Source organism: Octopus sinensis, linkage group LG7, assembly GCF_006345805.1.
Source record: "Octopus sinensis linkage group LG7, ASM634580v1, whole genome shotgun sequence".
NCBI lineage: Eukaryota > Metazoa > Mollusca > Cephalopoda > Octopoda > Octopodidae > Octopus > Octopus sinensis.
The window spans coordinates 652299-680185 of record NC_043003.1 but is presented as its reverse complement, the minus strand read 5'-3'; the positions used below and the strand labels follow the sequence as shown (position 1 = coordinate 680185).

The 27887-nt window shown below is 39.4% G+C and overlaps 1 protein-coding gene across 3 annotated transcripts in view; it reads left to right on the top strand.

Moving 5' to 3' along the window:
• The window catches only part of LOC115214212 (tetraspanin-18), a 224819-nt gene extending 197998 nt beyond the window's left edge, over window positions 1-26821 (top strand). For all 3 annotated transcript variants that reach the window (XM_029783323.2, XM_036504444.1, XM_036504443.1), the window contains 7 exons: window positions 13306-13512; window positions 17304-17378; window positions 20928-21035; window positions 21519-21593; window positions 23206-23310; window positions 23607-23690; window positions 25529-26821. In XM_029783323.2, the coding sequence (XP_029639183.1) occupies window positions 13306-13512; window positions 17304-17378; window positions 20928-21035; window positions 21519-21593; window positions 23206-23310; window positions 23607-23690; window positions 25529-25594 (720 nt within the window). In that variant the 3' untranslated portion in view covers window positions 25595-26821. The remainder of the gene's footprint in view (window positions 1-13305; window positions 13513-17303; window positions 17379-20927; window positions 21036-21518; window positions 21594-23205; window positions 23311-23606; window positions 23691-25528) is intronic.
• The last annotated feature ends 1066 nt before the right edge of the window (window positions 26822-27887 follow it).

The window sequence follows — 27887 nt, the reverse complement described above, 5'->3', positions numbered from 1 at the left end:
ACTCAAGTACCACTTACATATCTAAGATAACAAAAAAAATTCTCTCCTGCATCCAAGACAAAGCCATTTATGTAGGGACCACGAGGTTTTGTAGCATTTATCTACAGGTAAATATTTTCCTATTTAACTAGTTATAACGACAGTATTTCCTCTTCCATCTCATCTATTATTACTGTAGTTCTTATTCTCCTATTAGTAAAATATATATATATATAATACCCACATGTGCAGAGACACTCAACACTATTCTGTATATGATTGGCTTCCCACAGTTTCCATTTGCAAAATTCATTCACAAGGATTCAATTAGCACAGGTATATAAAAAAAAATATTTACCTGAATGCCACATAGTGGGACTTAACGTAAAACGATGCAATGGTAAAACAAACTTTGGGACCAGACAACCATGTTTTAAATACAAGGGACAGATATCTCCTACCCATTAAGAAAATATATGTATATAGGCACAGGAGTGGCTGTGTGGTAAGAAGCTTGCTTCTCAACCACATGGTTCCAGGTTCAGTCCCACTTTGTGGCACCTTGGGCAAGTGTCTTCTACTGTAGCCTCAGGCTGAACAAAGCCTTGTGAGTGGATTTGGTAGATGGAAACTGTGTGTGTGTTTGTCTCCCCACCATCACTTGACAACCAATGTTGATGTGTTTATGTCCCGGTAACTTAGTGGTTCAGCAAAAAAGACACCAATAGAATAAGTATTAGGCTTACAGAAAATAAGCCCTCAGGAAGATGTGTTTGACTAAAGGCCATGCTCCAGAGTGGCCACACTCAAATTACTGAAACAAGTAAAAGAATAAAAGAACAAAAGAATGTCTGATAATAATAGTGATCATCATCATCATCATCATTATTACTATTATTATTATTATTACTATTATTATTATTATTACTATTGTTATTATTATTACTATTGTTATTAAGGTGGCGAGCTGGCAGCCGGGTGAAATGCTTAGCAGTATTTCGTCTACCTTTACATTCTGAGTTCAAATTCTGCCAAGGTTGACTTTGCCTTTCATCCCTTCAGGGTCGATAAATTAAGTACCAGTTGCATACTGAGGTCGACCTAGAGTAGAAAAGAATAGTAACCATCACCATCGTTTAATGCCCGTTTTCCATGCTGGCATGGGTTGGAAGGTTTGAGAGGAGTTGACGAGTCTGAAGACTGCATTGAGCTCTGCCGTCTGCTGTGGAATGGTTTCTATGGTCAGATGATCCTTCCTAATGCCATCTTACTTCACAGAGTGTAATGGGTGCTTTTCACGTGGCACCATCTCTAGCAGGGTCATCAAGTAAGGTTCAGACGCCTCACCTGAGGTGGGGAGTGGTATCGAGGGAGGTGGCTTTGTGCCAGGTGTGATGATGAGGTTAGAGTATGAATAGAGAGAGAGGAAGAGGTGTCTTGCAGTGGAGGAGACACATGGCTTCCCCAGTTGGAGGGAGTGGAGAGGGAGGGGAGAGAGAGAAAGAAGATGGTGGAGATATGATGGGGTGTACACCCAAGGTACAGGGAAATATAGCAGGGCTGTGGAGTCGGAGTCAGTCATGGAGTCAAAGTAGGAGTTGGAAACAATTAAGGGGTAGCTGGAGTCGGAGTCAGTAAAACTACACTGACTCCGACTCACAATGTCTTTATTCTCTTTAATCTAAACCAGTTATAACATACAAGGCCTACTCAGAGTACAAGCGTATGCATACGCTTTGTGAGATATGTAGACTACAACCACTTAATTACATAAAGAGGAATCGAAGGTGCCAACAGTAGAGGAGTCAGAGTTGGAGTCAAATTTTTTTGTTTTGACTCCACAGCTCTGAAATATAGTGAAGTGGACGAGGAATTGGATTGGATGAGTGGGTGGGTGGGCAAATTGACGAGATTGAGGATGGAGAGTGAGAGATGGAGGGGAGTGGGAAACATTGTGGGTGGGCATGGATAGAGGGATGGCAGGGTGCTGGGAGGATATTTTGTGGGGAAGAGATTTGACCAGGGAATATTGTGTGCAGGTAGGTCTGCGAGGGAGAGTAAGGGGTAGAGGGGAGGGGGAATACAGTGAGTGGTGAGCAGAGGTCGGGGAGGGGGAGGTTCATGAAGGACAGTTTGCCTGCAAGGGCCTGGACATAAGGGACTTTCCCCTTATGGCCCCCCAGTTGTGCAAGTCTTTTCAAACAGCAAATTGCCAATTGCTTCAGTCGTTTGTCATCTCCTCTCTGAACATCTGGACATCGTTTTTCACCCCTTCACCCCACCTCTTCACCCCACATCTTCACCCCACATCTTCCAAGATCTTCCTTGTCGTAGCTTAGCTTCTTAACCATCTCATCTCAACATCTACACAAGAGGAAAGATTTTCAAAGAAACTTGTTGTTGTGTCACAACCAGGTCAGTCTTGACAATTCCATGTTTTATTTTGCCAGCCTTAGTGTATCTAGGGTTACACTATTCAGTGTTCTATTTTTAATATGGTACAATGTGAGGGAGATTCGATTGTTATTTGTATCATAATGAAAGAAGGCTATAAAATCTAAGTTGTCTATTTTTAACATCTGATCAATCCTGTTCAATTGAACTTATAATCAATAGCATTGTAGTTGTGAAGACCTCTTTCTATCTGGGACAATGCTTTTTAATGTGGTCGAGGGCAGTGAATGGGCAGAAGTGTTACACGGCTGGACGAAGTGCCACGGAGTTCAAATGTTGTCAAGGTCATTTTTTGCCTTTCATCCTCTCTGGGTCAATAAGTACCAGTTGTGCAATGGGGTCGATGAAATTAACCAATCAATTCTCTACTCCTAGCATTGCTGGCTTTGTGTCAAAATTTGAAGGAACATTTTAATGTACTTCATTCAAATGGCTCAGTATGATCTGAAGGATTTGACTGCTATTTCTTGCAATGAAACTGGCACTGTAGAGACTCTATCATTTGCTTAGCGATTTGAATAATTAGAAATAAAATCAAGTAATATAGTAATGAAAAATTAAAATAAATTTGTTTAATTAGTGTTAATAAATAATATAGGAAAGGCAGCGAGCTGTCAAAATCGTTAACAAGCTAGACGAGATGCTTTGTGGCATTTCATCTGTCTTAACATTCCAGGTTCAAATTCTACCAAGGTCGACTTTGTCTTTCATCCATTTGGGGTCACTGGAATAAGTACCAGTTGAACACTGGGGTCCCTCCACTCCCCCTAAAAATTGCTGGCCGTGTGCCGCAATGTGAGACCGATATATAATATAGATGAAGATAATGAGCTGACAGAATCGTTAGCATGGCAGAGTGCCTGGTGGTTATTTTATTTCGTCCTTTATATTGTGAAATCAAATACTGATCCCCACCACATTGTCCAGCCTGGGGTGTGTGTGTGTGTGTGTGGTGTGTGTGTGTGTGTATTTGTGTGAATGTGTGTCTAGGTATGTATATTTGGGTGTATGTGTATGTATTTATATTTGTGTGTGTGTGTCTTTGTCTTGATATCACATGACGATTGTAAATGAGCATCACCGTCATACAAGTGGTGCTGTTAATTTTCTGTCTTCTATGAAAGAAAGACATGTCTGGCCATGTGGAAGCATTACGAGGGTTGGTGACAGGAAGAGTATCCAGCAGTAGAAAACCTGCCTCAGTGAAATCCATCCATGCCATGCCAGCATGGAAAAGTGGATGTTGATCCCACGCTGATTATAATGATTACATTGTATATGACTGATAAGAACGATGTAAATGCGATGTGTTGACATTAATTAGTAGAAAACATGTGGCCCCGGTTGCTGTTGAATGGAGACATACCAAGAGATTTTGCACAGAGATTTATGGGTTGTTGATAGATTGATAGTAAAACGAGAAGCCTTCACTTCCTCCTACAAAATACGACTGCATGGGAATACAACATCACCATCACCATCATCATCATCAAAGCTGAAACTTACACCCACATGCGTTTGAAATGTTAAATCATTTCCAGTGAGAAAATAAATTAGTTAGAAAAAAAAATTAAAGGAAAGAAGAAAAGTATCTAAAACATGCATTCACATACAGAAGCATGCTTATATATATATATATATATATAATAACAATTTAATAAATAAAATATATGCATACAAACATACATATATGTACGTACCTACATCTATATGTATACATACATACATATATGTACATACCTACATCTATATGTATATATATATATATATATATATATATATATATATATATATAATATATATATATATATATGAGTACAGGATGCCACAGATTAAACGTAGAACACGAGAAACGAAAACATAAAATCAAACAAGGAAACGGACTTTTTTTAACAACGAAAAAACAGAGTACAAGACAAACAATACAAGGAATATTCCCCTTCATCAGCTGTCCCTGGTTCGACTCAATACGTGTTTCGAAGGTAAGGGCAGAACACGATCCGGCTGAAGCAGACCTTCCAGGGGCAGCTGATGAAGGGGAATATTCCTTGTATTGTTTGTCTTGTACTCTGTTTTTTCGTTGTTAAAAAAAGTCCGTTTCCTTGTTTGTTTTTATGTTTTCGTTTCTCGTTGTGTTCTACGTTTATTTGTGGTGTCCTGTACTCTTATATGCATGTATATATATGTGTGTATGCATATGTTTTATTCATTAAATTGTTATTATATGATTGAATGCCACGCGTTGTTTTCTTCTTCTCCAAGTAAGTTTTTATTTATATATATATATATACACACACACACATATATATACATATACACATATATATATATACACACACACACACATATATATATACATATATACATTATATATATATATACACACACATATATTTAAACGATGATGATGATGATGATGATATATAAACACACACACACACACACACATATATTTATATATATATATATATATATATATACACACATACACACATATATACCAGTGGCGTGCGGTGACTTCCGGGGCTGGGCATGCAATGAATTTCTTTGCCCCCCCCCCCCCCCGGCAATTTTTCAGTAAAAAAAATTTTGGAATTCCTACGATTTACATATGGGAGATTCTGAATATGCAATCAACCCCGTATGACCGAGAATAAAAAAAAAACGTACTATTTAAGAAGAGTGGTCCCGTTGCGCGCGCTCGCGCATCCGTGCTGGCTAGTCGTGACTAGTCGATCCTACGACTATCTAGCAAACTAAATAAATTTTTTAAACAAAATATATAAAACACAAAAACACAAAGTAAATAATGTTTTAAACAAAGTAAATAAAACACAAAGTAAGGATCGACTAGTCACGACTAGCTGGCGTGGATGCTCGGGTGCGCGCACCGGGACCACTCTTCTTAAATAGTACCCATGATTTTTAAATTGTTTGCAATACTCATCAAATTTGTTGAAATTCGAAAGTTCCATGAATTTAAACTCTTCTAAAGATGAAAATCGTGCTTTTATTTGGTCAACTATTGTACTGATAATTTTGTTATAAAGCATTTTATAATGTCGTTGGGGCTCAATAGATATATTCTTGGATCTCTGAATTCCGATTCCTGCATCGACTCCAAATTTTTCCCCCCGGGTTCAGTCCCACTGCGTGGCACCTTGGGCAAGGGTATTCTACTATAGTCTCGGGCCGACCAAAGCCTTGTGAGTGGATTTGGTAGACGGAAATTGAAAGAAGCCCGTGGTATATATGTATATATATGTGTGTGTGTGTTTGTGCGTCTGTGTTTGTCCCCCTAGCATTGCTTGGCAACCGATGCTGGTGTGTTTATGTCCCCGTTACTTAGAGGTTCGGCAAAATAGACCGATAGAATAAGTCCCGGGGTCGAGTTGCTCGATTAAAGGCGGTGCTCGAGCATGGCCGCAGTCAAATGACTGAAACAAGTAAAAGAGATTGAAAAATTATCAAGTTTGTTTTCGAGTACAGTTCTAGTTTTATCTATTTGATCTTTACAATACTTTTACTCTGTCATGACTTTTACTCTGGAGGATGTTAAATATGAAAAAAGAAAAAATCTCACTGAATACTTCTAACAAAAATAAGAAATCAGGAGCTTTTAAAGTTTGTAACAATCCAATTGCTGAATTTATGGTGGTATCATCCCATGCTTCAGGATTTTCAATGATGTGCTCAAAAAGGCTGATTATGAAATGATAATTTTCCTCTGTGGTAATAATAAGCCGTGAGGCTGTTGCCTTCGGAAATCTTTTTTTTAACAATGTTATCTAATGCATAAGCTCTTTTCGGTGTTGGTCTCCCACCGATATAATTAATTATTTTCCATCGAATTCTCCTTTCGAAAAACTATTTCTCAAAATATCGTTTATAACACACATTTCACTCATTTCGTAAAAGGCTGTTCTTATATACGAACACACGTGGAAGTGCAGGCATAAATTGTATGTCAATTTCAACAAAACAGAAAGATACAGAAAGTGGGTATCATGCGGTCAGCTCATAGCATGACATGCCACCGAGAGAGAGAGGAAGAGGGTACAAAATATTATGAACGACCTTTCCTCCTAGCATCTGTTTTATCAATTCACTAAGAGAGAGAGAGGAAGGAGGGACAAACTAAGAGACAGAGAGGGAGGTCATGCGGGTCTTACCACAGCATAGCCACTAAGAGAAAGAGGAAGGGGGTAAAAATATTTCAAAAGCCCTATCCCCTTAGCATGTCTTTTAAACAAGTCGCTAAGAGTGAGAGAGGAAGGAAGGACAAACTGAGACAGAGAGGGAATGTCTGACATGCTGGTCTTGTCAATGCATGACTTCTAAAAGCAGAAGTAGAGTCACTGAGAGAGAAGGGGAGAAAAATACAACTGGACGGATTTTCTTTGAAACAAAGTAACTATTTTATCTAATTTTCCGATCATATGGATAAAAAAATCACAGGGCATGCAACGCATACCTTGCATACCTGAGAGTGCATGCCCCTGATATATACATATACGATGTGGCTTCAAGCGTTACATTTGCACGCTGCATTTGGTAGTGGTCTCCATCATGTTGACGTGTCACGGCATGTCACTTCAGGCAATCACCACACATCAAATACTTATACACACCCTCGTATATATACACCCTTATACACTCACATGGATTACATACATAACAGTCTGTTTCATTTGCCATGTACATTTGTCCCATGGAGGTCATGTGTACATTACCGGCTTCTTCCAGTTTCCATCTACGAAATCCCCTCACAAGACTTTGATCATCTTGGGACCAAGTGGAAAACACTTATCCGAGCTGCAGCAATGAGGGATGGAACCTGAAACCACATAATTTGGAAGCAAACTTCTTAAACCACATGACTTCTCCTATATTATATATAGGTTTAGGCGGTGAGCTGGCAGAAACGTTAGTGCGCCGGGCGAAATGCTTAGCGGTATTTTGTCTGTCGTTACGTTCTGAGTTCAAATTCCACCAAGGTCGACTTTGCCTTTCATCCTTTCGGGGTAGATAAATAAAGTATCAGTTTCGCACTGGGTCGATGTAATCGACTTAATCCCTTTGTCTGTCCTTGTTTGTCCCCTCTATGTTTAGCTCCTTGTGGGTAGTAAAGAAATATATATTATATATAGGTTTTAAATTTTGGCACAAGGCCAGCAATTTCATGGGAGATGGTTAAGTTGATTACATTGACCTCAGAATTCAGCTGGTACTTATTTTATCAACCCCAAAATTACAACAGGCAAGGTCAGCCTAGGTGGGATTTGAACTCAGAATGTAAAGACCAACAAAATGCTGCTAAGGATTTTGCCCAGTGTGCTAACGGTTCTTTTATTTTCCACTCTTGGCACAAGGCCCGAAATTTTGGGGGAGGGGGCCAGTCAATTAGATCGACCCCAGTACACAGCTGGTACTTAATTTATCAGCCCCGAAAGGATGAAAGGCAAAGTCAACCTCGGTGGAATTTGAACTCAGAACGTAAAGACAGACAAAATGCCACAAAGCATTTCATCCGAAATGCTGACAGTTCTGCCAGCTTGCTGCCCTTAACCACATAGACATTGTGTCTTGTCCCGTTCCTAGTTAAATGCCTGCAAGGAAATTCCAGGAGCCCCTACCTTTGCTGGCAACTAAGGGCCTCTTGCTCCGGGTGAAAGGGAGACTGTATGATGCCTGTGTGTGCCAACTGCCATGCTACACAGCAATGAAACATGGGCCATGAATGCTGAGGGCATGCGTAGGCTTGAAAGAAATGAAGCTCGTATGGCAGAGTGTAAGTTCCCTGAGAGAAAAGTTGGGCATAAGAAGCATCAAATATGGAGTGCAAGAGAGGCGACTGTGCTGGTATGGTCATGTATTACCTATGAATGAAGACAGCTGTGTAAAGAAGTGCCACTCCCTAACTGCAGAAGGAACCTGTGGAAGAGGTAGACCCTGGAAGACATGGGATGAGGTGGTGAAGTATGACCTTCAAATGTCGAGCCTCACAGAAGCAATGACAGGAGACTGGGACCTTTGGAGATATGCTGTGATTGAGAAGATCCGGCAACTGAAGTGATATCACAGCCACATATGTCTGGCCCAGTTAAGAATACTCCTGATGTGTCAGGTGATATGATATGCATGAGAAGACTGTTGAGTCAAGTAAAACCAATATCATAGTTGTGATCGCTGCCAGGCCTGCCTGACTGGCTCCCTGTGCGGGTGGCACATAAAAAGCACCCACTACACTTTCGGAATGGTTGGCGTTAGGAAGGGCATCCAGCTGTAGAAACATTACCAGATTAGATTGGAGCCTGGTGCAGCCTCCTGGCTTCCCAGGCCCCGGTCGAACTGTCCAACCCATGCCAGCATGGAAAATGGACGTTGAACAATGATGATGATGCAACTGTGGGTTGGTAGGTCAGTGTTTTATTCACCTGGGTATTTCACCTCTGCTGAAGTATTCTTGAAGGAGTAAAGGAAAGAAGGAAGGAAAAAGAAAAAGAAAAAGAAAAAGAAAAGGGAGGAAGAAGAACACTGGGGAAAGAATTTAAATAAATTTAAGAAGGAAAAAGAATTCAATAAAGTGTTTTTTAAATTATATTCTAGAAGGTGTAAGAGTGTGTGTGTGTGTGTGTGTGTGTGAGGGGGGGCGTAGGAAAAGGAAGGAAAAGAAGGTAAAAAGAGAATAACTGGAAGAAACTAAGATAAAAGGAAAAAATAAGTCAAAGAAAAACAATAAAAAAAATAAAGAAACAGTAAAACAATGTTAAGGATTAAGGAGGAGGAGGAGGAGGAAGAGGAATGAAGATTTAGGAGGGGAAGATAAGAATGATAGCCATTGTACATTTAAGAAGAAAAAAAGAGGTTTAGGAATTTGTGTTGATTACGAAAGGTGAAAACTTGCCAAACTTTATCCATGGAAGTCTTCAAATGATGAAAAGAAAAAGAAAAGAAGGAAAAAAAAGCCAATTGAGAGGCTGAGGCTGTGAAGGAGTTGATAGAGTTTGTGAGGATGTGAGTGAAATGGTGTTAAGAGTGATTTAACCATAACGAACACCTTCATCATCATCATCATCATTTAACATCCACCTTTCTGTGTCTGCATGGGTCAGACGAAATTTGTTGAGGCAGACCTTTCTACAGCTGGATGCCCTTTCTGTCACCAACCCTTCCCTGTTTCCAAGCAAGGTAATGTTTCCCTGCCATGGCCAGATGTGTTTTCCACAGAAGACTGGGTACAAACAACACCACTCATATGGTGGTGATGCTCATTTACGACTCGCATGCTAAGTCAAGACAAAGGTGTACACAAACACACACACACAATGGGCTTCCACATAGTTTCCATCAACTAAATTCACTTACAAGGCATTAATTAACCTGGGGCTATACAAGAAGATGCTTTCTCAAGGTGCTGCAAAGTAGGACTGAACTTGAAACCATGTGGCTTCAAAGTGAGCTTCTTAACCACACAGCCATGCCAGCACCTAGTAGGATATGATTTGAGGGAGATTTGGTTGCAATTTTTAACAAATTAAGGGACATCGTCGTCCGCTTTCCATGCTGGGTTGGACGGTTTGACTGAGGACTGGTGAGCCAGAGGCTGCACCAAGCTCAATCTGATCTGCCAAAGTTTCTACAGCTGGATGCCCTTCCTAATGCCAACCACTCCAAAAGTGTAGTGGGTGCTTTTACATGCCACTGGCACGAGGACCACTCAGGCGGTTCTGGCAACGACCATACTCAAAAGGTGTTTTTAACGTACTACCTGCACATGAGCCACTCCGGTGGCACTGGCAATGACCACACTCAAATTTTGCTTTTCACGTGCCACTGGCACATGTGCTGGTAAGGCGACGCTGGCAATGATCATGCTGAAATGGTGCTTTTTACGTGCCACCGGAATGGGAACCAATCCGTGGCCCTGGCAACAATCACACTCGGATGTGCTTTCAACGTTCCACTGGCACGAGTGCCAATCAGGCGGCACTGTCATCGGCCATGTCAGTGATTTTGATTTTGATGATGATGATGATGATGATGATAAATGACCCTATAGGATTCCTTTGTTGGCTCCTGTTTCACGCAAACCCTTCTTTTTCCTTCCAGTTTGATTTTTAATTACTTGAAATTTTCTCATCTCCTATTTTCTTGGTAACTGATTCCAGTTTGTTTCCTGTTTCAGAAAATTGGTTGCTTCTGAAGACCATTCCGTCTTTTCTCAGAATATTGTTGTCTTTTTCAAAAAAATTCATTTGAATGTCTTCTCGTTAATGATCGCATTTCTTCAATTTCTTGGAATTAAAGATGTCTTTCTTTTCTTTTTGTTGCTCTTTTTTCTTTGTCATCTTTTTCATTTTCTTCTTTTTCTTCTTCCTCATCGTCTTCATCGCCATCTTCTTCATCTTCTTCCTTATCTCCTTCTTCGTATTCTTCTTCTTCAATGACCTCCTCTTTGTTGTCTTCTTCCTCTCCTTGTTTTATGTTCAAACCGGCCTCATCAGGCTTCTCACACCTACCCTACAATGTCATTCTAAAAATAAACAGTCACATCATCAAAATCTCAAAGCTAAAAGATAATGCGTGATTAATTCAAAACATGGTTTGCTGTGCTTGAGAAGACGCATGGCGCTAAGTAAAATCATGGCCACCCATACTTACAGTTTGTCCTTTATGGCCATGGACCCCCCCCCACACTCCCTCTTCCAGCCAAGAGGTCCTTGTCTTGTGGGCTCATGCCATGTAAAAGCACCCATGTAGGTGCCACATAAAAGCACACGTGCTAGTGTCACATATGAAATACCTGTGCTGGTGCCACATAAGAAGCACCCATGTAGGTGCCATTTAAAAGCACCCATGTTAGTGTCACATATGAAACCTCTGTGCTAGTGGCACATAAAGGCACTTGTGCCATGTAGAAGGCACCCATGCTGCTGCCATGTAAAAGCACATGTGCTGGTGCCACATGGATGCACCATATAGGTTCCATGTAAGAGCACCCATGTTAGTACCACATGAAATTCCTGTACCGGTACCACGTAAAAAGCACCCAGTGCCACGCTGTAAAGTGGTTGATGTTAGGAAGGGCATCCAAACACAGAAACCATGCCAAGGCAGACAACTGGAGCCTGTTGCAGCCTTCCAGCCATGCCAGTTCCCTGTCAAATCATCCAACCCATGCCAGCAGGGAAAAACAGACGATGATGATGACGATAATGAATGTTTATAAGATTTTCATTTGACAGAATAAATTGAACGCAAAAGGGTTAAGGCTCTCGTCTGGACAATTTTGTGAGTTCATCGGTAGAGAAATGGTTTATTGATGAGTCAACAGAGAAAACTACTTCATTGCTGCTCTATAACAATTACAAAGTCAGCTTTATAGTTTAAGCAAACAAATGAATAAAATGCCTGCTCTGCTATTTTCCACACTCCACAGCTTATTGCAGCGATGCAATGAACTGCAGTGGTTTGGAAGTCCTCCAATTAGGGTCGGTAAATTCGTTTAGTTTTGTGCTGGAGATTTATTACATTGGAACTTGAGTTAAAGTTTTATTTAACCCGAGTGAATTAGAGTTTAAGATTTCGATTGTTTAGCAAACTGGGCAACTGGAATTTATTTTATCCTGATTGGAATTTCTTCCTGTCAAATGTAATTAAGTCACATGTTCTGCTCTCTAAATTTGACATCGTTATTTAACATCCACTATTCCATGCTTGCACGATGCAAATGGAATTTGCTGAGGCAGATTTTATATATATATCATCATCATCATCATCATTTAGCGTCCGCTTTCCATGCTAGCATGGGTTGGACGGTTCAACTGGGGTCTGGGAAGCCAGAAGGCTGCACCAGGCTCCAGTCTGATCTGGCAATGTTTCTACAGCTGGATGCCCTTCCTAACGCCAACCACTCTGTGAGTGTAGTAGGTGCTATTTACATGCCACCGGCACAGGTGCCAGATGAGTCTGGCAAACGGCCATGGACCAATGGTGATTTTTACGTGCCACCGGCACGGGGGCCAGGCGAGGCTGGCAACAGCCATGATTGGATGGTGCTTTTTACGTGCCACTGGCATATATATATATATATATATATATATATATATGATAGGCTTCTTCCAGTTTCCATGTACCAAATTCACTCACAAGGTTTTATCAACCTGAAACTATAGCAAAATGTCACAGGGTGAGATTGAACCTGAGATGACATGGTTAGGAAGCAAGCATCTTAACCATACAACCAAGCCTGGCATAAACCACTTATGAAGAGTCTGTTACATTCCAAGACAAAAAAACTGGTTGAGATATATTTTATGACACTAGAAATCATTTGAAATCCTTTCTATTGTGTGTGTGTGTGTGTGTCTGTGTGTGTAGCCTTGTCTTTACATCATGGGATGGTTGTAAACAAGCATCACTGTCATACAAGTGAGGTCGTTCATTTCCAATTTTCCCATGTCTGGTCATGGGGAAATGTTACCTTGCTTGGAAACTGTGAACATTGGTGAGAGGAAGGACATCCGGCTGTAGAAGATCTATCCCAACAAATTCCGCTTGACCCAAGCAAGCATGGAAAAGTGGAGATTAAACTCACCAAGGCAGTGCCCCAGCATGGCCACAGTCCAGTAACTGAAATAAGATAAGGTGTTTTATTCTTGGATGAGTTTAAATAAATATTCTGAGTTCAAATCCAGTCAGAAACCCTGTAGACATCCAGGCGTAAGGCATCTGATTATAATTAAAGACCAAGCTTGTCAAAACCTAATGTAAATAATTATTTTCTCTCTAAAAAGGAAATTAATTGTGAAAGCAATTATAATTTTGTAATGACATCGACCGTTATTGGTTTTATTTTTATACTTGCAGTTGTCCGGAGTGGCCATCCTTGGGGTCGGAGTATGGATGGTTGTTGACCCCAACATCGTAAACCGGTTTGAGATAACGGTGGAAACGGAAGACCCGTACTTCAGGACATCCTCCTACATCTTAATAGCGTTTGGTGTATTTGTTTTCCTGGTTGGATTCTGTGGATGCTGTGGGGCAATCCGGAAGAGCAAGTGTCTCCTTGGATTCGTAAGTCATTGCTAGTTTATCTTCCTTCTTTTCTTCTTATATCAATCTCTCTCTTCTTCTTCTTTGTACATCCAAGAAAGCAGCAGAGTTGCTCAACTCTTTAATATAGCAGTGCTTAACCCTTTCTTATCTAAGGACCCTTTTGGTTCCTATTTTACTCAGGTGAACCCTCATAGTTATTTGATGTTTAAAATAATCCTATTATATTTTTATAAATAAAAATTATTAGAAATTCCATTAAAAAACTGTCAAAATATTTTGTGCATCGTAGAAGTATAACAAATTTATTGTAGATATATTTTAACAACAAAATCTTATATGGATCCACCCCCACTCACCAAGGGCCATGTGGACCCCCCACTACCACCAAGGACCATATGGACCCTGACTGAGAACCACTGCTTTAGAATTTAAACCAACCATATCAAGCCAAAACATATTCTACTTGTGTCCAAACTGGTCAGACCCGTCTTCTCAGAGCTATGATAGGATGGATTCTTTTACTTGTTTCAGTCATTTTGACTGTGGCCATGCTGGAACACCGCATTTAGTCGAGCAAGTCAACCCCAGGACTCAGTCTTTGTGAGCCTAGTACTTATTCTAATGGTCTCTGTTGCAGAACCGCTAAGTTATGGGGACGTTAGCACACCAGCTTCGGTTGTCAAGTGACATTGGTGGGGACAAACACACACACACACACACACACACATATGTATGTATACATATATACAACGGGCTTCTTTCAGTTTCCGTCTACCAAATCCACTCACAAGGATTTGGTCAGCCTGAGGCTATAGTAGAAGACACTTGCCCCCAAGGTGCCATGCAGTGGGGCGGAACCTGGAACCATGTGGTTGGTAAACAAGCTAGTTACCACACAGCCACTCCTTTGAATGATGAATCGAAAACAATACACATGAATAAATTACATTCGACAGAGGAATCTGAATACTGAAGACATTTTCTTGGAGATCAGAACTAGTAGAGGGTGGACCGGAATTCATGACTCCCTTGTCAGTTATATTTATTGAAATATCAATATTCACTAATACGCATATTAAGAAATATAATTAATTAGTGAGTCATGGAAAGGTGGGAGGAGCTGGTAGAAACATGAGCACGCTGGGAAAGACGCTTAGTGGGAGTTTGTCTGTCTTTACATTCTGAGTTCAAATTCCGCCGAGGTCAACTTTGCCGTTCATCTTTTCAGGATCGATAAATGAAGTACCAGTTACGTACTGGGGTCAATCTAATTGACTGCCCCTGCTCCCCAAATATTTTGGGCCTTGTGCTTAGAGTAGGAAAGAATATTTGGGCTTGGATAAGGCGGGGGGAGCTGGCAGAAACGTTAGCACGCCAGGGGAGCTGCTCAGTGGGATTTCATCTGTCTTTACGTTCTGAGTTCAAATTCTGCTGAGGTCAACTTTGCCTTTCCTCCTTTCGGGATTGATAGATTAAGTACCAGTTGTGTACTGGGGTTGATCTAATCGACTGTCCTCACTCCCCCAAAATCTTGGGCCTTGTTCCTAGAGTAGAAAAGAATAAGTGAGTCATGAATCTGGCTCACCCTGAAGATAAGGTTTTTACATTTAGCCTTCGCTGTGAACCAGTGATTAACCTACCAGGAAACTACAACTAATGATGCTGTTGTTCACAGATACATGGATATTACTGTTTCAATGTCCTAAGGACTCATGGGGCCTGGAACCCAGCTTCCCTGGCATATAAGTGACCAAGATCACAACATCACCCTTGAATGGAAGGTCAGTTCATTGCAGGGTCACTCATTTTTGCCAGATGAATGGACTGGAGCAATGAAGAGTTTTGCTCAAGAACACAATGCATTGCCCAGTCCAGGAATTGAAAACCACCATCTTATGATCAGGAGTGCAACACCCTCACCACTAAGCCATGTGCGTTCACCACAAAATATTATATGACAGAGATAATCCTTTCTACTAAAGGCACAAGGCCTGAAAGTTTGGGGGAGGGGTTAGGTTGACTACATCGACCCCAGTATGCAACTGGTACTTGATTTATCAACCCGAAAAGATGAAAGTCAAAGTCGACCTCAGCGGAATTTGAACTCAGAACGTAGTGGCAGACGAAATACCGCTAAGCCTTTCACCTGGCATGCTAATGTTTCTGCAAGCTCACCTTGTTAAAATAATTATTAATTAACTATGTGTTTAATTAATAATATGATGAGGGGATCACTGCCTCTGTTATTCCAATAATCTTTTCTACTCTAGGCACAAGGCCCAAAATTTGGTGGGGAGGGGTCCAGTCGATAAGATCAACCTCAGTACACAACTGGTACTTAATTTATTGACACCGAAAGGATGAAAGGCAAAGTTGACCTTGGCAGAATTTGAGCTCAGAACGTAAAGCCCGATGAAATACTGCTAAGCATTTTTCCCGGCATGCTAACGGTTCTGCCATCTTGCCACCTGAAATATCTGACTCAGATAATAAAATGCTAAAAACCTTTCATGGTTACCTTTTATGGAAAGACAAAAAGGCTGAGGGTTAAGATTAAATGTGTAAATCCCTGTTTGTTGCAGAACACAGACGTAAGTAAATGAGTTGGAGAAGGGTGTGCAGTTAATGCGAATGTCATTCCAAAATAGCAAGAACTGCAGCTACATGTTGGCTTGGGTTCAATTCCAGTGCATGGCACCTTCGGCAAGTGCCATCTACTAGGGCACCAGGCTGACCAAAGCCTTGTGAGCGGGTTTGGTACAGAGAAACAGAGAGAAGCCTATTGTACGTGTGTGTGTGTGTTGACATAAGATGATAGTTGTTGCATACTGGGATCAATCCAATCGACTGCCCCCACCTCCCCAAAACTTACGACATGGTTCCAGGTTCAGTCCCACTGCCTCGCACCTTGGGCAAGTGTTTTCTACTATAGCCTCGGGCTGACCAAAGCCTTTTGAGTGGATTTGGTAGAGAGAAACTGAAAGAAGCCCATCAAATATGTATATATATATATATATATATATATATATATATATATATATATACATATATGTATGTATGTATGTATGTATGTATGTATGTATGTATGTATGTATGTATGTATGTGTTTGTGTGTCTGTTTTTCTTCCCCTCACCATCACTTGACAACCATTGCTGGTGTGTTTATGTCCCCCATCGCTTAGTGGTTCGGCAAAACAGACCAATAGAATAAGTACTAGGCTTACAAAGAATAAGTCCTGGGGTCGATTTGCTCGACTAAAGCTGGTGCTCCAGCATGGTCGCAGTCAAATGACTGAAACAAGTAAAAGAGTAAATGCAGCAAGCTGGCAATCATCGTTAGCCTGTCTTCGTTAGCAGGTCAGACAAAATGCTTCATGGGATTTCTTGCCACTCTTTATATTTATTTCTTCATTGCCCACAAGGGGTTAAACACAGAGGAATCAAACAAGGACAGACAAAGGGATTAGGTCGAGTACATCAACCCCAGTATGTAACTGGTACTTATTTAATCAACCCCAAGAGGATGAAAAGCAATGTCGACCTCGGCAGAATTTGAACTGAACTCAGAACGTAGCAGCAGACGAAATACCGCTAAGCCTTTCGCCCAGCGTGCTAACCATTCTGCCAGCTCCTCGCCTCCTTAATATATCGCCACTCTTTATATATCACTGAGGTGCACTTTACCTTTCATCCTGAAAAATAAAATCAAAATAAACCTAGAGTCCTGAGATCAAATCCTTTGCTCACTGAATAATAATTTTTTGATAATTTCTGTAGTTTTTCTATTTCTTTGTTCTTTTCTGTTTCAGTATTTCTTCTTCTTGCTGTGCATCATGGCTGGAGAACTGGCTGCAGGGATCTTGGCTGCCCTTTATAAGAAGGAGGTTTGTAGGCTTTTTATATTGCAGCACCTTGTAAATGCTCACTGGGTTCACATATGGTTGCAAACACATGAGTGTGTGTGAGTGCATACGTGCATGCATGCGAGTGTATGTGCTTGCGTATGTGTGTACATGCGTGTGTGCATACGTACATGTATGTGTGTGTGTATCTGAGCGTGTCTGGATTAGAGGGGGGGGTGCATGCATGTGTGCTCTTGTAATTGTTGTTCAACTTTCAAGTCAGCTCTCATTAAACAGACCTACAATTAAAAAGCAATCCAGCCATGACCACCCCATTTAGTGAGGGAAGGGAGGTCAGGGACTTAGTGTATCAAGGATCATGTTATTCATTGTGCCCTTTCTTCCCCACCAAAATACTGCAATAGTAGTTGAGGGATTTTTCACTGCTATTGCTAGCTGGACAAGTGATTCCATCCGGGCTCTCTCATTTGCTTGCATGTCTTATGTTTTAATTACTGCACCCCCCCCCTTTAAATCTGTTTGGTTTGATTAGCAATAAAATACCTAGCCATTACCTATTTGATGGCATAAAAGACCCTTGGGCATATGAAATAAACCCCAATTTCAGCAGCAAATATTAAGTAAAAAGTTTGTAATGCCTTAACCCTTTTGATACCAACCCGGCTGAAACTGGCTCTGGCTTTGAGTACAAATGTCTTGTTTTCATAAGTTTTGAATTAAAATCTTCCACCAAACCTAAGTCACAATTTATGTTCCTAACACTAGCTTAATGATAATGAAGTTATTTTACTAAATTCTTTGTTCTATTTAAAATTAATTGAAAGAAACCCAGAGAATCTAAAAAAAAAAATACAGTTGAGCATGTCCCTTAGTGGCTGACGATACGTGCATCTCTGATCCCGGACAGAAGTTGTGGGAGAGCATCATAGCCATATGTTGAGAGGGATTCTTTAGCGTTTGGATAATTCACCCTTGGAAACATGTGTGTTTCGTTCATCATCCTTAAACAACCCTTATTCAGGGACCTTTTGAGCGGGATGGGTTACTCGACCTGTAGAAAATCCTAACTGAGCCCTACCTGCAAGGTCATGCGCTATTTATCTTGATATGAGATCACCATGTTGTGCACATATAGTTGTGATACATATGCCTGGTGTACCCTTATCAGACGGGTAGTCATGATGGGTATACTGGGCTTTGTATGTATATTTTACCCCAATGTCACTTTGATGGCATGAACTGCTCTCTCACTCAATAATAATAATAATAATAATAATAATATTTAAGTAAATCTTATTATTCGGCCACATAGAAGAAAACGTCTGGATTCAAATTTGTCTACAGGAATGAATATCAGGGGTCACCGATCAGACTGGAACGAAGGGTGTGTCCCCCCTCCCCCTTCTTTTCGTTACTTAATTCTTTTTTTTCTTTTCCTTCTTGCATATTTTTTATTATTTCGTTTAAATATTATTCTTTAATTGGAAATATTATTGATTGAAATAATAACGCTAAAAAGGAAACAATTAAGAAAATAGGCTATGGGTGGCCCAACTTCGCAAACAGGAGCTCGGCTGATTTATTATGTTTTTGAAAGTGTATTTTCTATTATCAACAACGGTATAAATCTCGTTTAGAATTTTATTAATTAATCTCACCTGATGATGCTAACCCACTTTCTTGTTTCAAGTTTTTAGATTATGCAAATTCCTAGACGCATATGTTCAATGTCTTAATATTTCTTCCCACTTCAAATCACTTCTCTTCTCTCGAGTCGTTGTTCTTGTCGATGTGGGTGTGAAGAAGAAACGAAAGAGAAACCGGATTCTTGCGATTGGTCAAGGGAAATAACTCATAAAAATAATTTAGAGTTATCTTTCTTGATTGAACAATGGTTTCTGCGATTAGTTCTGCGATTAGTACGATACAGTCAAACCTATGAACTTTGGAGCTCAGTTTGCTAGAAATGGCAGCAAAACCTCCCTTAATTTACACTCTACTGTCTTAGAAGAAAGGACACATTGGATAATGGAATTTTGTGCCGGAAAAATATAAAAAATTTTGGATAGTCAATGTTTTTGATCCTAAACCGATTTTATTAGGAAGGATTTCATACTTGAACAACATCTCCAGATCTTTTCCGTTTGAACGGCACTTTTCATCACAATTTCTAGTTAACTAAACACTTTTAAACTTCGTATACTGGTAGAATGTGTCAAAATAAAACATTTTTTCCTCTTGGCTTTCTTGAGAAAATTGTAATTTGTAAGTTTAACGTAGTTTAATTTTTCAAATTTTAACCAATCGTATACCCTCTATTAAGCTAAAATCATTTGCTGCATCTAAAACTGAAACAACATCCCGTCACTAACCCTAACCCTAAATTTTAGCCTTTGGTTTTTTTTTTCTTAATTGTTAAATTAATTTAAGAATAACTATTAAGAAGAAAAACCGAAAGGCTAAAACGAAAGCAAAAACTCAAAACAAAAACAAAACGAATAATTTTAGACACGCGTAACAATTAAATTAATTTAACAATTAAGAAAAAAAAAACGAAAGGCTAAAATTTAGGGTTAGGGTGAGGTTTAGGGATAGTGACAGGATGTTGTCTCAGTTTTAGACGCAGCAAATGATTTTAGCTTAATAGAGGGTATACGATTGGTTAAAATTCGAAAAATTAAACTACATTAAGCTTACAAATTACAATTTTCTCAAGAAAACCAAGAGAAAAAAATGTTTTCTTTTGACACATTCTACCAGTATACAAAGTTTTAAAGTGTTTAGTTAACTAGAAATTGTGATGAAAAGTGCCGTTCAAAAGGAAAAGATCCACATCTCCTGCTTCTGCTGCTGTGATAGATAATATCCCTGGTGTCTCATTTGACCATGTTTGAGAATCCAGTTGGAAAGAACAGTGATGATTGCTTCAGATAGGACCCTAAGGGGGAGATGCCTGAGGACTTTACCCTTGCAACCTTCCCAGGAATATCTGGCAGAGATGCTGAATGGATGAATTATTAAAGTAAAAGATGGAGGTGAAATGTTTCACTGATCTTTTCAATTCTTAATTAAACCTGTTTTTCTGGAGACTGTTATATTGTTCTCTTTAGAATTTGGTTCTTACATGTTGCCAAACATGTGACTCAATATGAGTCATGTTGGTGCCATGTAAAAAGCATGCAGTACACTCTGTAAAGTGGTTGGCATTAGGAAAGGAAGCTGTGAAACCTTATCAAAACAGATAAATGGAGCCTTGTGTGGCTTCTAGCCTTGCATCTCATGTCAAAGCATCCAACCCATGCCAGCATGGGAAACGGAAATTAAATGATGATGAAATTAAATGCTGATGCCACATAAAAAGCATCCAGCCCACATTGTAAAGTGGTTGGCATTTGGAAGGGCATCCAGCCGTAAAAACCCTGTGAAAACAGACACAGATGTCTGGTGCACGCTCCTGCCTGGCTGGCTCCCCTGAAACCATCCAACCCATGCCAGCATGGAAAGTGGATGTTAAACGATGGTGGTGATGATGATGATGATGATGTTATTGTTTGGTCTTTTTGGTTGCAGATTCTTGGTGAAAACCTGGCTAGTAACCTGCAGAAGTTTGTCAAGACAAAATACGGCACCGCCACCCACCAAGTTACTTCAGCAACTTGGGATATTATTCAGATGGAGGTGAGCAACAAACGCATTCTCCGACCACTGTCTTTCCCCTCCCCCCAACACACAAGCCTCTCTTTTTCTCCTTCTCTCTTTCACTTTCTTAGATGCCTCTCTCTTTCTCTCACACACCCTTCCTTATCTCTCCCTCTCTTTCTCGCCCTTACCTCTCCCTCTCTCCTTTATCTCTCTTTCTCTCTGTCTCCCTTCTCTCTCTCCCTTCTCTCTCTCTTTTCTTTGTCTTACTGCTCTCTCTCTTTCTCTTTCTCCTTTTCTCTCTTTCTCTTTTCTCTTTCCCACCCTCTCTCCTTTCTCTCTCTCTCTCTCTTTCTCCTTCACTTTCTCCCTTCCTCTCTTCTCTTTCATTCTCTCTCTCTCTCTCTCTCTCTCTCTCTCCCTCTCTCTCTCTATTAATTTTTTTTTATTCCTGTATAATTCTCATTGGGTAACCATCTTTTAACGGAGGGTTAACGATTTCTTTGTGTCTGCTATTTTCAGGGTAAGTGCTGTGGAGCCTTGGGCGCAAGGGACTACATCAACAGCACATGGTATGAAAGCCTCAACAGGACTGTGGTGAGTGTGATGAACATCTCTTCATTTCCTCTTCATTTCCTCTTCATTTCCTCTTCATTTCCTCTTCATTTCCTCTTCCAGCATCGGTCTTTCTCACATTTGATGTTAGTCAAAAAATGCAGGGATGAACCCAAGGGATAGGGGCCTGAGGGCCACATGACCATCTCAAGAAAAGAAGGGCACCCTTCTAAATAATGTTATTATTCCATTTTTCTCCTGGAATTGTACTCCGTTCTGACCTTGTGCCTTCCCTTCAAAAAATTCTAGAGACCGCGCTTGAAATGGATCTGCTTTTCCTTTTATTCTCTCACTTGCTCCCTGTCATCGTTAATAAACGACTGAAGAATGAATATAGTGTGTGTGTGTGTGTGTGTGTGTTTATTTGGCAGAAACCAGGTGGGAAAAATAGTATTCAAATACCAGAGGTAGAGTAATATGCTTTATTATTAAAGCTGCAAAGACTATAGCATGCCAAGAGATGGCAGCACATGATTGTGTATACATGAGAGCTAGCAGTGACCTTCACGAGGCAGTGTGCTGAGTGACATTGCTGTTTATACTTCATAAGTTGTGAAATTTGTGTTTTTGTGATCACCTGGTTGCTGTAGTCTGTGATTTTTGTCAAGGACAGGAAGATGGTACAAAGAGCCAACATGAAATTTTGCATTAAACTTGGGAAGTCTGCTACAGAGAGGCTTTGAGCATTCTTTGGCAAGCTTACAGCGACAAGGCAATGGGTCGTATGCAATGTTTCAAGTGGCACAGGCGCTTCAAAAGCTGAAGAATGTCCCTGGAAGACTATGAGCAATCTGGAAGACCTGCCAAAAGTATCACCTCCCAGAAATGTAGAGAAAATCCATCAGCTTGTGTGTGAGGATCATTGTATGACAATCGAGGACATTGTTGATGTTGTTGGTCTGTCATACGATTCCGTGCAGGTAATCTTAATAATGTCTGAATTCTTCACAACAATAAATCCACCCTGGCACGTGGCAAGCTGGGTCTAAGTCAGAAAATCAACTAACAGCAGCCACATAGAAATTGCCACTTCCTTCGTGACGAAGACTCACCTCATAAAACTGATTTGAAGCACAAATACTGACAGGTAGAACTTTTATAGCTTATAGCAAGTACTGTGGTCTCAACGAGAGGACCCACCATACCAAGTCCTGGCAGTGTTAACTGGAGAAACCACAATACCAAGTGCTGGTGTCTACTAAAGCAGATGACAGTGGACCAATGTTAAAAAACAACATCTTGGTTTTTCTTTTAGTTCAAAACCATTTCAATTGATTTTTGTCTTTCATTCGGTCAGGGTTAATTTCTAACATAGGCACAAGGCCATAAATTTTTAAACAGTATGTAAAAACAAATGATTATTATATTGAATTAGTTGTCAGAGTTAAGAAAAACAATACCAGTAATATACTGCAGATGATACAGTCAACGATACCTCTTTCCTGACAATAATTGGCATTTTATTCAAGAAATAATAATTGCATGGCAGTAACAAAATGAAGTCAAATGTTAATTATAATGGTGATAATTTTAATAATGATAATAAATATTATTTTTGGAATTAAAATAATAAAGTATGTTTTCTTTTTATCAGAAACTGCCTAGGTCTTGCTGTAAGATGTCAAACAACAACCCTCTGGACCCTGAGTATGTTGATGAGAACGACTGCGTTAACATGGGCTCAGAGTACAACAGTAAGGTAGGTCTACAGTTATTTAATAGATGGACTCTTCTGTTGTAAATAATAGATGAGGGGATTGCAGCTTCTTGTTGAACAATCGACACAAATGATTCGTTTCTAGGGATCAAACATTTGTTTTGTACAAGAGTTCATTTCTGTCATCAGATCTTTTTGATTTCACCAAAAAGATTTATTATCTTTGTAATAAATCTCAAAGGTTTTTCTAAATCACAAAATGATTTTTGTAAATCTTAAAAATATTTTTATAAGGTCCACTAACACTAACAGACCTGAATTCAACCCTTGTTTTGTAGGGATGTCGAGATGAGATGGCAAGCTGGATCAGTAAGCACTTGGATATTCTGATAGGTGTCGGCTGTGGTATTGCAGTGTTGGAGGTGAGTATTGTTTCCTTGGGGTCACAGTTATTAACGTCACCAATCAGTGCAAAACTGTGACATTCCATACTAACGCACATTACTAACACTTTGTGCTGACGCGTTGACACATCAGTAACACTAATTTTTAAAGAAATGAAATAATGCAGGCATGGCTGTGTGGTAAGAAGTTTGCTTCCCAACCACCTGGTTCTAGGTTCAGTCCCTCTGCGTGGAACCTTGGGCAAGTACTTTCTACAATAACCCCAGGCTAATCAAAGCCTTGTGAATGGATTTGGTAGACAGAAACTGAAAGGATCCTACCATCTGTGTCTTTGTGTGTTTGTCCACCTCCACCACTTCAGAACTGGTGTGGGTGTGTTTATGTCCCTGTGACTTAGCAGTTTGGCAAAAGAGACCCCAAGAATAGGAACCAGGCTAAAAAATAAAATAAGTACTGAGGTTGATTTGTTTGACTAAAATTCTGGCCTCAGTGATTAGACTAATCACTGAAACGAATAAAGGATAAAAAATTTGACTGCACTTTGAGAGTAGCAAAACCTGATTGTAAGAGTTTGTATGAAAATCTGAATGTGGGCATTAGTTGTAGAAAATCGGAAATAAATGAACAAGTGCAGGAGTGGCTGTGTGGTAAGTAGCTTGCTTATGAACTACATGGTTCTGGGTTCAGTCCCACTGCGTGGCACCTTGGGCAACTGTCTTCTACTATAGCCAACCAAAGCCTTGTGAGTGGATTTGGTAGATGGAAACTGGAAGAAGCCCATCGTATATATGTATATATATATATATATATATATATATATATATATATGTGTGTGTGTGTGTATATGTTTGTCCCCCCAACATCGCTTGACAACCAATGCTGGTGTGTTTATGTCCCCATAACTTAGCGGTTCAGCAAAAGAGACCGATAGAATATGTACTAGGCTTACAAAGAATAAGTCTTGGGGTCGATGTGCTCAACTAAAAGGCAATGCTCCAGCATGGCCACAGTCAAATGACTGAAACAAGTAAAAGAGTAAAAAGAGTACACCCTCACACACAGTTTATTTGGGGGGTTTCAACACACCTGAGACATACAGGTGCAGGTGTGGCTGTATAGGCATGATCCCTTCTGGGCAAGAAATGTAAAATAAAGTTTATCATAAACAACACAAACACTTTGTAATTTAACAGCTTTTAATAACCAGAAGTAAGTGAAATTATGCTAAACACAACTAAATTGAAGACCTTTTCCCCTGGCCATATCAACAATTCTGAAAACTTTTAGGTGCGAATTTGACATGAGTAGAAGCTTTTTTTTAACAAATTTTATCCTGAAAATCACCTGTGTAAATTACACAGGTTTGCAAATCACATGAAGTTTTACGGTATATATATATTTCGTCATCTTCATTGTTTAACATCTGCCTTCTAAGCTGGCATGGGTTGGGTGGTTTGACTGAGGTCTGGCCAAGCTGGAGGACTGCACCAGGCTTCTGTGTCTGTTTTGGCAGGGTTTTTACAGCTCAACACCCTTCCTAACACCAACCACCCTACAGTGTAAACTAAGTGCTTTTTACGTGGCACCAGCACAGGTGAGGTGAGTTTTGACATGGTTTTTACATCTGGATGCCCTTCCAAATGCCAACCACTTTGCAGTGTGGACTGGGTGCTTTTTAAGTGGCACCCGCACTGACAGGGTCACCAAGTAACTTTCAGGACAAAGATCTTTTGAGAGGTGAGGGCATTGGAGGAGGTAACTTTGTACCAGGTGATCAAAGGTTGGAGTGTCACACACACACACACACACACACACACACACTCTGTCTAAAACTTCTTATTCTTCTTTCTTGCAGATGTTTGGCTTGATCGTATCCATCTTCCTATGCCGAGAAACGAACAGAGAGACTGCTTCCTGTTGATCTGCTATTGATGTTGTTGTTGTTGTTGCTGTTGTTGTTGTTGTTGGTGATATGTGGCCATTTTGCCTGTACTGTCGTGTTGATTCTGCCCCCCCACTTCCAACCCAAACCTTTCTCTCGCTCCCTTCTTCCTTACCATCTTCCACAAATTTTAAAAAAATACAAAATACACACCGAAAAGAAAAAGAAAAAAAAACATTTTTTGCTTCATAAACTTGAATGTTTCCATTATTTTTTTTACTTCCTTTTTTTTTTAAAAGAAAAAAAAAAAACATTTTCTGGGTCTAATTTTTTTTACTAATCCTCCTCTTCCCCTGCTCCTACCCCCATGTCCCCAGTCTCTCATTCTCTCCACCCCCATCCCCTCTTTCCCTCTCTCTTTTAACATGGCATCATATGTCACTGCTGCAATACTCTTCTTCTTCTTCTTATCTTACTCCTACCTCCCACCACCACTAGGAATTAACAATACTAACACCATCAGTACCACCACCACCACCACCACCACCACTGAAATAACCACTGCTACCATCAGAATTATGCTTCAGATTTGCCTCACACATAAACACATAGAATCTACCCAAGTTTCTACGGAGTCGACCGACCATTTTCTCACATTAAACAGCGACAATAATCTATTTTATCTAAATACCAGTAATTCACTTTCACAAATGCAATGGTTAAATGTTTCAAAAGCATTGGCAAAAACCACCATCTTGATTAAGCATATTCTAATTAACCAGTGGTTATGCAGAGGTTATTAAGTAGTAGTTAAGCCTTTTTACTAAGCAGTGGTTGATGATGGTGATGATGATGATGATAATAATAATCTTCTTACTAAATAGAGGCAAATTGAATTTTCTGATCAGAAGTTGTTAAACCACTTTGATTAAACAACAGGTAAATATGCAACAGGTAATCAGATGCAAATGAAAGAAAAATTTAATTAAAAACAATTTAATTAAATTTAAACAATAATTAATAGTAGAGGTATCAAACATGTACCCCACTGCTTTTCCTTTGGATTCCAATGTTTTTGACAATGGCAATTCCCCCGCCCCCCACCCACCCAAAAAAAAAACACCATTTCAAAAGAGTTTCAAATCCCACACTCCTGAAATTTCTTTTTTTCTGGAAGTTTACATTTTTTTTTTTTTTTCGTTTTTACTTTTTGTTTTCTTTTGAATTCCATGTAGAAAATACAGAGTTTCTGATGATTCTGTGAAAAAAAAAAAAAAAAAATTTTAAAGCTTCACTTTTACAAAAAATTCCCCTCACCGCAGCGCAACTTTATTACCTTTTTTCATTTTTTTTTTTTTAGTCAAGAATCAGAAATTTTGTCAAAAATGGTGGAATCCAGAAAAAAAAAAAGAAAAGAAAATGAAAAAGATAATGAGGTGTGTTTGATGCTTATTTCTGCCCAACAAACTTTTCCTTTCATCAAAATAACTTATTTATTCAAATTTTTTTGTCCCCTAACTCAATAAGTACTAAAACTTTTATCTAGCTAGAAATCCACAAAATATTGGAAGTTGTGGTGGTCACTCAGAAATCTGAATGGATTCGTATTTTACAACAAATCTGATGGTTGTATGACTTCAGCCCCTTTCCTTATATTTTCAACCCTTAAGAAGTGTACTAGCTAACTTATTTACCCCTCCTCCACCCCCACCCCAACAAGCAGTAACAAAGTGATGACCCATTAATCCAGCAATGGCTACCTATTCGACCCACTCAATTTTTCTCTCTCTTTCTATATTTGCCAACAACATCAGTTGATGGTGTGGCTGTTTGTCGGGTCTTCTCTGACCAGATTTTCATTATTGTATAAACAAAAGGATTTAAAATATAATATATATATATATATAAATATGTATGTATATACATCATATAATGTATAAATAAATATTTATATATATCATATATGTGTATGTTTGAGTATATATATATATCTTTATATCTTTCTACATATATATATTTATACATACATGCATATATATCTTTATAAATATATACATACATCTTTATATATATATACATATATATATATATTTACATATGTATGTTTATATATATGTGTGTATATATGTAAATATATATATATGTATGTGTGTGTATATAAATATATATATATATGTATGTATATGTATATATTTATATGTATGTATGTTTATAAATATTCATATAATTATTGCTATCCTATTGTCTCTCATTTATTGACATTCATGTGGGTGCATTTGATTGGGTGGGTGTGTTCATGTGTGCATGTGTTTAGACATATATATATATATAT